The 14400-nt window shown below is 50.9% G+C and overlaps 1 protein-coding gene across 2 annotated transcripts in view; it reads right to left on the bottom strand.

Moving 5' to 3' along the window:
- IWS1 (interacts with SUPT6H, CTD assembly factor 1) overlaps positions 1 to 14400 on the bottom strand; it is a 114508-nt gene that overhangs the window by 5972 nt on the left and 94136 nt on the right. Inside the window, exons 12-14 of one of the 2 annotated variants that reach the window (XM_075340843.1) lie at positions 10432 to 10488; positions 2955 to 3066; positions 2650 to 2780 (exon numbers count right to left, since the gene is read on the bottom strand). In XM_075340843.1, coding sequence (XP_075196958.1) covers positions 2655 to 2780; positions 2955 to 3066; positions 10432 to 10488 — 295 coding nt within the window. In that variant the 3' untranslated portion in view covers positions 2650 to 2654. The remainder of the gene's footprint in view (positions 1 to 2649; positions 2781 to 2954; positions 3067 to 10431; positions 10489 to 14400) is intronic. The other variant, XM_075340842.1, reaches the window with a different exon arrangement.

The raw sequence follows: 14400 nt of genomic DNA, 5'->3' as shown, positions 1-14400 counted from the left end.
GATAAGATCGTTCACTATGGCGTCACCATCAGGAGTATCCAGATTGAGAGCGGTCTCAGGATCAGAATCCTGATCAGCTACCTCCGGCTCATCACACAGAGAATCCTCCTGCTGAGACCCTGACCAGTGAGATGATGTAGAGGGCCGCTCATAGCGAGCTCGCTTAGGCTGTCTGGGACTGTCGTCCGTGTCAGAGCCAACACCCTGGGATGCATGAGACACCCCCGGAGCCCGGAGCTGTTCCAACTGAGGGGGACCAGGGAGCAATGAATCAACAGTGCCCATGGTCTGAGTTACTGGTCTAGACTGCAAAGTTTCTAGAATCTGAGACATAGTCACAGACAATCTATCCGCAAAAATTGCAAACTCTGTCCCCGTCACCTGGACAGAATTCACAGGTGGATCTCTCTGGGACACCTCCAACAGAGGCCCCGGCCGAGCAGGGGGCACAGGGGCCGAGCACTGCACACAATGGGGGTCAGTGGAACCTGCCGGTAGAACAGCCTCACAAGCGGTGCAAGCAGCATAGAAAGCCTGTGCCTTGGCACCCCTGTTTTTTGCGGACGACATGCTGTATTCTCCACAGAGCAATCTAGGAGGGTATATAGCCCAGAATCACCAGCGACCGTTTAGTGCAATGTATAGCATGCAAGCATAAAAATACAATTGAACACTTCGTCACTAGTGGGGTAAGCACCGGAGGTGCCGCTTACCGCCCGCTAAAAGCGGGTGTGTAGTCGCCAGAATCCCGTGCCTGGGTCTCCCAGAACTTGTCTCCCCTCTCCAGCTCAGACTGCACACAGGAATGGCTGCCGGCGTTCAGTGAAGAGGGGCGGACCGTGGGCGTGCCTCAGACAAAGTGCGGGAAACTGGCGTCCCACTGTGCTCAATGTGAGGGCTGGAGTATGTAAAGCAGACTCCAGCCCTCGGCGCTGACGTTCTGTACAGCGTCCCGCCCTTCCCCTGACTGGCAGGCCTGGGGGCGGGAACGAAACGGAACTAGGCCGCAAAAGCCGGGGACTCTAGTAATAAGCGCGGCCGACAAATATGCACGGCCAGCGCGGAAGTCCCCGGCGCACCACAAGTCCCAGCCGCGCCGCAGTAAAAACTGCCAGCAGGGGCCGGCGCGGCAGTTCCCAACATACTAACTCCCTCAGCAAGCTGTGGAAGTGTGGCACAAGCGCGCAGTGCTGTTGTCCCCGGCGCACTAACACACCCAGCAATGCTGCAGTGTGCGCGCGGTCTGTACGGGGACACGGAGTACCTTGACGTAGCAGGGCCCTGTCCCTGACGATACTCCGCTCCATATCCAGCAGATTCCCCGGGGGCTGTGGACGGAGCACGGTCCCTGTGCCTGGAGACCGGTAAAATCCCACTTCACCCAGAGCCCTAAGGGGGATGGGGAAGGATGCAGCATGTGGGCTCCAGCCTCTGTACCCGCAATGGGTACCTCAACCTTAACAAACACCGCCGACAAAAGTGGGGTGAGAAGGGAGCATGCTGGGGACCCTAGTATGGGTCCTCTTTTCTTCCATCCGACATAGTCAGCAGCTGCTGCTGACTAAACAGTGGAGCTATGCGTGGATGTCTGACCTCCTTCGCACAAAGCTTGAAAACTGAGGAGCCCGTGATCCCACGGGGGGTGTATAGGCAGAAGGGGAGGGGCCTTACACTTTTAAGTGTAATGCTTTGTGTGGCCTCTGGAGGCAGTAGCTATACACCCAATTGTCTGGGTCTCCCAATGGAGCGCCAAAGAAATTTACTTGTCTGTATTTCAGAAATTATATATTCGATCTCACAAGTAAAGGTATGTTTAGAATCCGCATGATAGCACCAGTATAGCACTGGCTTTAGGTTATATAGGAAAATCCTGGTCGATGGTCCTCTTTAAAGCTGATAAATCCTAAATCTATGCGTACTGCCCTCATTGGCTCACGGATTTGCAAACACCAGCACTGTGGTAAAGGGAAATGATGACTGGTGGCAACATGTACAGACCCCTCTTTTCCCCACATTCTGAACTGAAAAAGAGGAATAAATCATGACGTCATTAGTATTCCTTTTTCACCATTAAAGAAGCCCGACCATTAAGTTTTAGGTTTTTTTTTCTACATCTGTGTATGTAATGTAGTGAGTATGTTTCACATACTCACCCACTGTCTTCACCAGTATTCAGCTCCACTCTTTTCCTCTTCTCACTGATGTCACCGCTCTTATGACTGTGCGTCACACAGCGCTCTGCGTGACGTGGAACACTCTTGCTTTTACAATGCGTGTAAGGAACATCAGAACGAAGCTCCCTAGGCCTACATTGTAAAAGACTTCCAGGTCAAGAATAGAGGGATCCATAGTCTGAAATGCGGTGACATCACTAAAAAGAGGAGCGCAACTGTGCTAGATTCTGTAGAAGCTGATGGTGAGTATATGAACACAAACAAAGATTTAAAAAAAATAAATAAATAAAAAATAAATCTTCATACCAGTATTTAATTAATTAGCAATTCATGGAATGTAAAGCACCTGTTTCATGTTTTGGGTTCCTAAATCATGCTTCATATGGCCAAATGTGAGACGCAGCCAGAGAAGCAAATACCAGTGCATGCAGAGCACACCTGTATTCTTCACACTGGGGCATAGGTTAAGAATTACCAATATCACAAGGGCATTCGGTTGCCCTCAATGCTGAATTTGATGGCATGAGTGGTTTTAGTGAGCCTTCTCTGCTCAGCAAATCGTCTTTTGTGCTTTTCCAATCGAGATATCCCTTTACGGCCTCCAAACTAAATTAAAACATTGTGTAACCAGTACAGATATATCACAAAAATACAAAAAAGGAAAGGATAGCAAAGAAATAGAATTAGGAAGAAATTTCTCTTTAAAAAAATGTATAGCCAAAAATCAAAGTAAATATGACAACTTGTCCCATTCACATGGTAACTAAACCTACAACTTACCCGGGACGATTCCATCTCTACATTCCATTTTGGACGGACAACATAATCCTTGTTAGAAGGCAGAGGAACTCGAGCTCGAGCACAAAATCCAGGGTCACCTGGACGTAACGCCCTAAAATAAACAAGAAAATGATGCTTGTAAATATCTACCAGGCACCTGATTTTTCTTAAAAGGGGAGGGGTCACGCTTTTTATTTTGTATTGATAATAGTGATTATGAAATCAAGTATTTTTAATACCAAATTAAACTCCCTATTTATTTAGTTTTATATAATTCTAGTTTTACTGACACACTGTGGGCTGCCATCTTGGATTTGCTGTGTGTGACGACCGTTACTCACCTCCTTTATGGCAGTCCCCAGGGCATTCACTCTGATGGTCGGGCTCCGACTCTATACTTAATACAGGAAAGCTCCCTGCTGTGACCTGGATGTGTGCCCTGGGGTGTCCAGATCACAGCATGGGGAGGAGATCAGCGCCATGTTTGTGCAGGTCACAGCATATGCTGCACTTTCCCAGTCACCTATTCGGGTTGTGTGAGTACCGGCGCCCCTCCCCCCCGTTGCTACCGTCTCCAATGACACCGCCCCCCCCCACAACCCTCCCCCCCACTCTCTTTGCTGCAGTGGGCGTGCATGCAGAGCATTGGAAAGCACTATGCAGCTGTCCTTGGTGACACTTTAGACATTTGTGGTCACCAACAAAATGGCTCTGCACTGTGATCCTAAACTTCATCTTCCCTTATCCTTTTGGAAACACTCAGATTGGGAGGGAGCTGTGACATCACACACAGGAGAACAGATTCTGCACACTTTACTGCAGCTGTAATCTGAGATATTTTTACAGTAGGATTTCAGCAGCTGCTCCCCCTAGTGTTTAAAAGTGGAAAATATCAAACTTTTTAATTATTTTTTATATTTTGCTCAATTAAAAACAAGAAGGGAATTTTGTTTACTTACCGTAAATTCCTTTTCTTCTAGCTCCAATTGGGAGACCCAGACAGTGGGTGTATAGCTACTGCCTCTGGAGGCCGCACAAAGAACTACACTTAAAAGTGTAAGGCCCCTCCCCTTCTGGCTATACACCCTCCCGTAGGAGTACAGATTCCTCAGTTTTAGTACCAAAGCAAGAAGGAGGAAAGCCAATAACAGTTTCAAAAACAAATTCAATCCGATAACACGATCGGAGAACTTAAGAAACAACATGAACAACATGTGCACCCGAAAAACGAAACCCTAAGAACAAATAGGGCGGGTGCTGGGTCTCCCAATTGGAGCTAGAAGAAAAGGAATTTACGGTAAGTAAACAAAATTCCCTTCTTCTTTTTCGCTCCTAATTGGGAGACCCAGACAGTGGGACGTCCAAAAGCAGTCCCTGGGTGGGTAAAAAGATACCACATGAACGGGCTGTCAGACAGCCTCTTCCTACAGGTGGGCCACCGCCGCCTGAAGGACCTGTCTACCTAGGCTGGCATCTGCCGAAGCGTAGGTATGCACTTGATAGTGTTTGGTAAACGTGTGCAGACTCGACCAGGTAGCCGCTTGGCACACTTGCTGAGCCGTAGCCTGATGCCGCAATGCCCAGGACGCACCCACGGCTCTGGTAGAATGGGCCTTCAGTCCAGATGGAATCGGAAGCCCAGCAGAACGGTATGTGTGAAGAATTGGTTCCTTGATCCACCGCGCCAGGGTGGATTTGGAAGCTTGCGATCCCTTATGCTGACCAGCGACTAGGACAAAGAGCGCATCAGAACGGCGTAGAGCCGCCGTGCGAGAAATGTAAATCCTGAGTGCTCTCACCAGGTCCAACAGATGTAAACCCTTTTCAAATTGGTGAACTGGATGCGGACACAAAGATGGTAAAGTGATATCCTGATTGAGATGAAAGGAAGAAACCACCTTGGGAGAAAACTCTGGAATTGGACGCAGTACTACCTTGTCTTGGTGAAACACCAGGAAGGGAGATTTGCAAGATAACGCCGCTAGCTCGGACACTCTTCGAAGAGACGTGACCGCCACAAGAAAAACTACCTTTTGTGAAAGCCGAGAAAGGGGAACCTCTTTCAAAGGCTCGAAAGGCGGCTTCTGGAGAGCAATGAGAACCTTGTTCAGATCCCAGGGTTCCAATGGCCGTCTGTAAGGAGGAACGATATGACAAACTCCTTGGAGAAACGTGCGTACTTTAGAAAGCCGTGCCAAGCGCTTCTGAAAGAATACGGATAGCGCGGAGACTTGACCCTTAAGAGAGCTAAGCGACAAACCTTTTTCCAACCCAGACTGCAGGAAGGAAAGAAAAATTGGCAATGCAAATGGCCAGGGAGAAAACCCTTGAGCCAAGCACCACGCTAAGAATATCTTCCACGTTCTGTGATAGATCTTAGCTGAGGATGGTTTTCTAGCCTGTCTCATTGTGGCAACAACTTCATGAGATAAACCTGAGGCCGCTAGGATCCAGGACTCAATGGCCACACAGTCAGGTTCAGGGCCGCAGAATTCAGATGGAAAAACGGCCCTTGAGACAGCAAATCTGGACGGTCTGGTAGTGTCCACGGTTGGCCTACCGTGAGATGCCACAGATCCGGGTACCACGACCTTCTTGGCCAATCTGGAGCGACGAGTATGGCTCGATGGCAGTCGGACCTGATTTTCCGGAGAACTCTGGGTAACAATGCTAGAGGTGGGAACACATAGGGGAGTCGGAATTGCGACCAATCCTGAACCAAGGCGTCTGCCGCCAGTGCTCGGTGATCGTGAGACCGTGCCATGAAAACTGGGACCTTGTTGTTGTGCCGTGACGCCATCAGATCGACGTCCGGCGTCCCCCAGCGGCAACAGATCTGCTGAAACACGTCCGGGTGAAGGGACCATTCTCCTGCGTCCATGCCCTGGCGACTGAGAAAGTCTGCTTCCCAGTTTTCCACGCCTGGGATGTGAACTGCGGATATGGTGGACGCTCTGCTTTCCACCCACGTCAAAATCCGTTGGACTTCTTGAAAAGCTTGGCGACTGCGTGTTCCCCCTTGGTGGTTGATGTACGCCACCGCCGTGGAATTGTCCGACTGAATCCGAATCTGCTTGCCTTCCAGCCATTGTTGGAAGGCTCGCAGGGCAAGATAGATTGCTCTGATTTCCAGAACATTGATCTGCAGGGTGGACTCTTCCAGAGTCCACATCCCCTGAGCCCTGTGGTGGAGATACACCGCTCCCCACCCTGATAGGCTCGCATCCGTCGTGACCACTGCCCAGGACGGGGGAAGGAACGACTTTCCCTGTGACAATGAGGTGGGGAGAAGCCACCAACGCAGAGAGTCCTTGGCAGTCTGAGAGAGGGAGACAGTCCTGTCGAGGGACGTCGATTTCCCGTCCCATTGGCGTAGAATGTCCCATTGTAGAGGGCGCAGATGAAACTGCGCGAACGGGACTGCCTCCATTGCTGCTACCATCTTTCCTAGGAAATGCATGAGGCGCCTCAGTGAGTGCGACTGGCTCTGAAGGAGAGATTGCACTCCACTCCGTAGCGAGCACTGCTTGTCCAGTGGAAGCTTCACTATCGCTGAGAGAGTATGAAACTCCATGCCAAGATAAGTCAGAGATTGGGTCGGGGTTAGATGAGACTTTGGAAAGTTGATAATCCACCCGAAACTCTGGAGAGTGTCTAGTGCCACCTTCAGACTGTGTTGGCATGCCTCTTGAGAGGGTGCCTTTATAAGCAGGTCGTCTAGATACGGGATGACCGAGTGACCCTGCGAGTGCAGAACAGCTACTACTGCTGCCATGACTTTGGTGAAGACCCGGGGGGCTGTTGCCAGACCGAAAGGTAACGCTACGAACTGCAGGTGTTCGTCGTGTATGACGAAGCGTAGGAAACGCTGATGCTCTGGTGCGATCGGCACGTGGAGATACGCATCTTTGATATCTATTGATGCTAGAAAATCTCCTTGAGACATTGAGGCTATGACGGAGCGTAGGGATTCCATCCGGAACCTCCTGACTTTTACGTGTCTGTTGAGCAACTTTAGATCCAGGACGGGCCGATACGATCCGTCCTTTTTTGGGACCACCAACAGATTGGAGTAAAAACCGTGACCTTGTTCCTGAAGAGGGACGGAGGTCACCACTCCTTCCGCCTTTAGAGCGGCCACCGCCTGCAACAGAGCATCGGCTCGGTCTGGTGGTGGAGAAGTTCTGAAGAAACGAGTTGGCGGACGAGAACTGAACTCTATCCTGTACCCGTGAGACAGAATATCCCTCACCCAACGGTCTTTGACGTGTGACAGCCAGATGTCGCCAAAGTGGGAAAGCCTCCCACCGACCGCGGGTGTGGGAATCGGAGACCGCAAGTCAGGAGGACGCCGTCTTGGCAACGGTTCCTCCGGCTGTCCTTTTTGGGCGTGACTGAGACCTCCAAGAATCTGAGCGTCTCTGGTCTTTTTGAGTCTTTTTTGACGAGGCGAATTGGGACCTGCCCGGTCCTCGAAAGGACCGATAACCAGACTGACCCTTCCTCTGTTGGGGTCTGTTTTGTCTGTGTTGCGGTAAGGATGAGTCCTTACCCTTGGAGTGTTTGATGATTTCATCCAAACGCTCTCCAAACAATCGGTCACGAGAAAAAGGCAAATTGGTTAAGCACTTCTTGGAATGAGAATCTGCTTTCCAATGTCTCAACCACAGGGCCCTACGCAAAACAACGGAGTTGGCTGACGCCACTGCCGTGCGGCTTGTAGCGTCAAGAACAGCATTAATCACGTACGACGCGAATGCCGCCATTTGCGAGGTCAATGGTGCTACCTGCGGGGCAAATGCACGTGTGACGGAGTCAACTCGCGCAAGCCCGGCTGAGATAGCTTGGAGTGCCCATACGGCTGCAAAAGAAGGCGCTAATGACGCTCCAATCGCTTCATAGATGGATTTCAGCCAGAGCTCCATCTGCCTGTCAGTGGCATCTTTAAGTGCCGCTCCATCTTCAACTGCAACCAAGGATCTAGCTGCAAGCCTGGAAATTGGAGGATCCACTTTTGGACACTGGGTCCAACCCTTGACCACCTCAGGGGGAAAAGGATAGCGTGTATCTTTAAGCCGTTTAGGAAAACGCCTTTCAGGATAAGCGTGGGGTTTCTGGATTGCGTCTCTAAAGTCAGCGTGGTCCAGAAAAGTGCTTAAAGTACGCTTAGGGTATCTGAAATGGATTCTCTCGTGCTGCGAAGCTGACTCCTCCACAAGAGGAGCTGGTGGGGAAATATTTAACATCTTATTGATGTTAAATATAAGATCATTAACTATGGCGTCACCATCTGGTGTATCTAGATTGAGAGCGGTCCCAGGATCAGAATCCTGATCAGTTACGTCCGCCTCATCACCCATAGATTCATCTCGCTGGGATCCTGACCATTGAGATGAATGTGAAGGCCCGTCATAGCGAGCCCGCTTAGGCTGCCCGGGGCCATCGTCCGAGTCAGAGTCTTCACCCTGAGGTGTATATGCCCGTCCCGGAGCTTGGAGCTGAGGGGGACCAGGGGGCAATGATTGCACAGTGTCCGTGGCCTGAAGTACAGGCCTAGCTCGCAATGTGTCAAGAATTTGTGACATAGTGAGAGACATTCTGTCAGCAAAAGCTGCAAACTCAGTTCCTGTCACCTGGACAGCATTCACAGGTGGTACACCCTGGGTCACGTCCAGCAGAGGTCCCGACTGTGCAAGCGCCGCAGGGGCCGAGCACTGCACACAATGGGGGTCCGTGGAGCCTGCCGGTAGAAAAGTCCCACATGCGGTGCAGGAAGCATATAATGTCTGTGCCTTGGCACCCTTGCGTTTTACGGACGACATGCTGCTGGCTCTCTGCAATGTGAGAGAGTCTATAGCCAAAGGGCGACCAGCGCTATGCAATACAAAGTATTTGTAGAAACAAAATACTAAGAATACTACTGGCACAAGAGGGGGTGAGCCCTGAGGGCTGCTTACCGCCCGCTGAATAGCGGGTAAGAGGCTGCAGAATTCCTTGTCTGGGTCTCCCCGGCTCCCCTCTGCAGCTCAGCGTGTCAGCAGGAATGGCTGCCGGCGTCTGTGGAGAGGGGCGGTCCGTGGGAGTTCCCAAACAAAAGTGCGGGAAACAGTGTCCCCTCTGTGCCGATTGTGAGGGCTGGAGTATGTAAAAACGACTCCAGCCCTCGGCGCTGATGCACTGGCCAGCGTCCCGCCCCTCTCCTGACTGGCAGGTCTGGGGGCGGGAACGAACGGAAGCAGGCCGCAAAAGCCGGGGACTCGAGTTATCAGCGCGGCCGCCGTAAAAGCGCGGGCCGCGCTGAAGTCCCCGGCGCACCACAAGTGCCAGCCGCGCCGCAGTCCCAGCGGCCGGCGTGACCGATTCCTAGACGTGGCCAGCGTCCCGCCCCTCTCCTGACTGGCAGGTCCGGGGGCGGGAACGAACGGAAGCAGGCCGCAAAAGCCGGGGACTCGAGTTATCAGCGCGGCCGCCGTAAAAGCGCGGGCCGCGCTGAAGTCCCCGGCGCACCACAAGTGCCAGCCGCGCCGCAGTCCCAGCGGCCGGCGCGACCGATTCCTAGAAGTGTGCCTGCTTCAGCGAAGCTGAATGAGGCCATGGCACAAGCGCCGTAGCGCTGATGTCCCCCGGCGCACTACAACACCCAGCATGCTGCGGTGTGAGCGCCAAATGCACGGGGACACAGAGTACCTTGAGGAAGCAGGGCCATGTCCCTGATGTACTCCGCTCCATCCAGCATCTTCTCCAGGGGCTGTAGATGGAGCACGGTCTCAGTGCCTGGAGACCAGTAAATCCCACTTCACCCAGAGCCCTGTAAAAAGGGATGGGGAAGGAATCAGCATGTGGGCTCCTGCCGCCGTACCCGCAATGGGTACCTCAACCTTACAAACACCTCCGACATACAGTGGGGTGAGAAGGGAGCATGCTGGGAGCCCTGTATGGGCCCTCTTTTCTTCCATCCGACATAGTCAGCAGCTGCTGCTGACTAAAAACAATGGAGCTATGCGTGCGTGTCTGACCTCCTTGCGCACAAAGCTAAAACTGAGGAATCTGTACTCCTACGGGAGGGTGTATAGCCAGAAGGGGAGGGGCCTTACACTTTTAAGTGTAGTTCTTTGTGCGGCCTCCAGAGGCAGTAGCTATACACCCACTGTCTGGGTCTCCCAATTAGGAGCGAAAAAGAAATAATATTTAAACAAAACATTAATACTTGACGCTTTTTCAGTTATTGAAAAATTATTTTTTTTTTGGAAGACACCTTCCCTTTAACATTTTGAAGCCTTGTGGCCCATAAGACTAGTAAGGATTGTTGCACATACAGGCAATGTAAATTGAGCAGCAACTGCAAATTTTCTGATTATTAATGGGATAGCCTATGAAATGTTTGGTCTGCTAATTAAACTGACAGACCTACCCAAAATATTAGCATTCACATTTACAACACATGGATTCAATGCAGTACAATTTAAATAATACTCACTTCTCCTCTCCAGTCAAAACTTTTTCCAGGTCTCTTCGTGGTGTTTGACCCCCAGAGCTAAAGATTAACAAAAATTAAACAAACTGTTGATATAGAAGAAGGCAAAAACGTCATGAGCTCTGTATAACTGCTAGATCAGCAGCAAAGAAAACACAGATATTATCAAAATGACAGCAAACAGCTCAGTAAGTGACACATTGCTGGGATCAGGGTCTATGTCTCTACATTATGCTGATCTCAGTTGAGAGAGTAAAAACCTAGTAACAGATCCCCTTTAAGCAAGGCATCCAGGCCCTTCTTGAAATGATTTTTTGAATCGACCATAACATGTTGCAGCAGAGTTTCATAGTATCCCTGCTCATACAGTGAAGAATGACGTATTCAATAAATGGATGCAATGTTCATCAGTCACCAATGGCAGGGAGACCAATTCCAAAAGGACTCCCTTTTCACACCCCTCTAACCACAGAGCCTTGTGGAAAAGTTTCCCATGAACATCAAAAGTACACAATCTAAATTTAAACAAAAAGTGATGCAAAAAAAAAAAAAAAAAAAAAAAAAATCCCCTAAATGACATTGATCACACATAAAGGCGGATGTGCTTGTACATGTATATAGTTAGGTCCAGAGTCTGCTCTATGCACTGCAGGTGGTGGTTGTATTATACAGCCGGCACTGTCGTGTAGAGACCACTGCAGATTAAGAGAACCCATCACCAGAACAGTTTTTGCTTGTATTTTATAACCATTGCGTCCATGTGTACTCTAGGTTGCTTTTTTATTTATTTATTTATTTTTTTTTAAATCTGCCGTATGGGCCTTTTTATTTAGTGGCAATTTTTATGCTCTGACTCAGGATTCTCTGGTAGAGTGTCTTTAGGCAGCTCTGCATTGTTACCCTGTAAGCAATGCCCCCTTGTAAAAGCCATAAAAACACCAACCATAAACAAAAAGACCCATAGCTCAAACTATAAGGTGAATTTAAAGAGGAAAAAAACCATGAGCAGCGAGAATAAAGGCCCCGTCACACACAACGAGATCGCTAACGAGATTGTTGCTAAGTCCCAGTTTCTGTGACGCAGAAGCAATCTCGCCAGCGATCTCGTTATGTGTGACACCTACCAGCGATCAGGCCCCTGCTGAGAAATCGCCGGTCGTTGCCGAATGGTCCTAACCATTTTCTTCAAAGGCGATGTCCTACTGGGCAGGACGCATCGCTGTGTTTGACACTGTGTGACAGGGTCCCAATGACTGCCGAGATCGTTATACAGGTCGCTGATCGTTACTGCGTCGTTGGTAAGGTCTGACTATGTGACATCTCACCAGCGACCTCCCTGCGATCCTTATCAGGTCGAATCGTTGTCGGGATCGCTGGTAAGTCGTGTGTGACTGTGCCTTAAAAACTGGCAACTACTGGCCTGTTGACAGGTCCTTCTTAAACCCGGTAGATGCTGCTCTCAATTATAATAAAGAAAAAGAAAAACAAAAAAAAGAGAATTTTGTTACTTACCGTAAATTCTTTTTCTTATAGTTCCGTATTGGGAGACCCAGACCATGGGTGTTTAGCTTCTGCCTCCGGAGGACACACAAAGTACTACACTTAAAAGTGTAGCTCCTCCCTCTGAGCTTATACACCCCCTGGTAGCCAGTCCTAGCCAGTTTAGTGCAAAAGCTGAAGGAGAATAGCCACCCACAAGTAGAACCGAGTAAGAACCGGAACAACCGGAGACTCTGTCCACGACAACAGCTGGTGATAACACACGGAACAAGAAAATTGCCAACAGGCAACAGGGAGGGAGCTGGGTCTCCCAATACGGAACTATAAGAAAAAGAATTTACGGTAACAAAATTCTCTTTTTCTTTATCGTTCCTTTGGGAGACCCAGACCATGGGACGTTCCAAAGCTGTCCCTGGGTGGGAATAATCAGAAAAAACTATGAAGTAGGCGGAGCCTAACTTCACAAGTGGGCGACAGCCGCCTGAAGGATGCGTCTGCCCAAGCTCGCATCTGCCGAAGCATGAGCATGCACTTTGTAGTGCTTCGAAAAGGTATGCAGGCTAGTCCAAGTGGCAGCCTGACAGACTTGTTGAGCCGTAGCCTGGTGCCTACAAGCCCAAGAGGCACCGACAGCTCTGGTCGAGTGTGCTTTGATCCCCGGCGGGGGAGGCACCTGAGTACTCTGGTAGGCGTCCGAAATGGTCGATCTAATCCAACGGGCCAAGGTCGGCTTAGAAGCAGAGAGACCCTTGCGCCGCCCTGTGGTTAGCACAAAAAGAGAGGTGCACCGCCTAAGCGCAGCGGTGCGAGACACATAGATCCGGAGAGCACGCACCAGATCTAGAGTATGCAGCGCTTTCTCAAAGCGATGAACAGGGGCCGGACAGAAGGAAGGCAAGGAAATATCCTGGTTAAGGTGGAAGGGAGAGACCACCTTAGGAAGAAAGTCCGGGGTCGGACGGAGAACTACCTTGTCTTGGTGAAAAAACAAAAAAAGGTGACTCCGAGGAGAGCGCAGCCAAATCAGAGACTCTCCTGAGAGAAGTTATGGCAACTAGAAAGGCCACTTTTTGAGAAAGACGATACAAAGAAACCTCCCTAAGGGGCTCGAAAGGGGATTTCTGCAATACCGTGAGGACCAAGTTAAGGACCCAGGGATCCAAGGGCCGCCGATAAGGCGGAATGATGTGAGACGCACCTTGCATGAAGGTGTGGACCTGAGCCAGCCGGGCGAGACGCCGCTGGAACAGCACTGATAGAGCTAAGACTTGTCCCTTGAGAGAGTTGAGGGACAGTCCTAGCTGCAGACCGGACTGTAAAAAAGACAGAAGGGTCGGCAACGAGAATGGCCAAGGAGAATGGCCGGAAGAGCGACACCAGGACAGGAAAATTTTTCAAGTCCTGTGATAGATCTTGACAGAGGAAGACTTACGGGCCCGAGTCATAGTGGAGATGACTTCAGGAGGAATACCAGAAGCCGTCAAAATCCAGGACTCAAGAGCCACGCCGTCAATTTGAGTGCCGCAGAATTCGGGCGGAAAAACGGACCTTGCGAGAGCAGGTCTGGACGGTCCGGAAGATGCCACGGCATCTCCATGGACAGTTGGAGCAGGTCCGGATACCAAGCTCGCCTGGGCCAGTCCGGTGCAATGAGGATGACTCGACGGCCCTCCATTCTGATCTTGCGCAGGACTCTGGGCAAGAGAGCTAGAGGGGGAAAAACGTAGGACAGACGAAACTGGGACCAGTCTTGAACCAGAGCGTCCGCGGCGAAGGCCTGAGGATCGTGGGAGCAAGCCACGTAAACCGGAACCTTGTTGTTGTGACGGGATGCCATTAGGTCCACGTCCGGAGTGCCCCACTTGCGGCAGATTGACTGAAACACTGCCGGGTGCAGGGACCACTCGCCACCGTCCACGGATTGACGGCTGAGATAATCTGCCTCCCAGTTTTCTACGCCAGGGATGTGGACTGCGGATATGGTGGACTTTGAGTCCTCCGCCCATTGAAGAATGCGTTGGACCTCCAACATTGCCAGGCGGCTGCGTGTCCCGCCTTGGTGATTGATGTAGGCAACCGCTGTCGCGTTGTCTGACTGGACTCGAATGTGCCTGCCCGCCAACAGGTGGTGAAAGGCTAGGAGAGCTAGAAGCACAGCTCTGGATTCCAGCACAATGATTGAAAGGGCTGACTCGGACGGAGTCCAAGTGCCCTGTGCTCTGTGGTGGAGATGTACCGCTCCCCAGCCGGATAGGCTGGCATCCGTGGTGAGAATCACCCAGGACGGAGTCAGGAAGGAGCGCCCTTGGGACAGGGAGAGGGGTCGAAGCCACCACTGAAGAGAGCTCCTGGTCCGTGGCGACAGAGCCACTAACCTCTGTAAGGAGGAAGGCCGCTTGTCCCAACAGCGGAGAATGTCCAGCTGCAGAGGACGCAGATGGAACTGGGCAAAGGGAACCGCCTCCATAAAAG

The sequence above is a fragment of the Anomaloglossus baeobatrachus genome, chromosome 3 (genome assembly GCF_048569485.1).
Source record: "Anomaloglossus baeobatrachus isolate aAnoBae1 chromosome 3, aAnoBae1.hap1, whole genome shotgun sequence".
Classification (NCBI taxonomy): domain Eukaryota; kingdom Metazoa; phylum Chordata; class Amphibia; order Anura; family Aromobatidae; genus Anomaloglossus; species Anomaloglossus baeobatrachus.
Note: the sequence above shows the minus strand (reverse complement) of the source record. Positions and strands in the feature narration are given on the sequence as shown.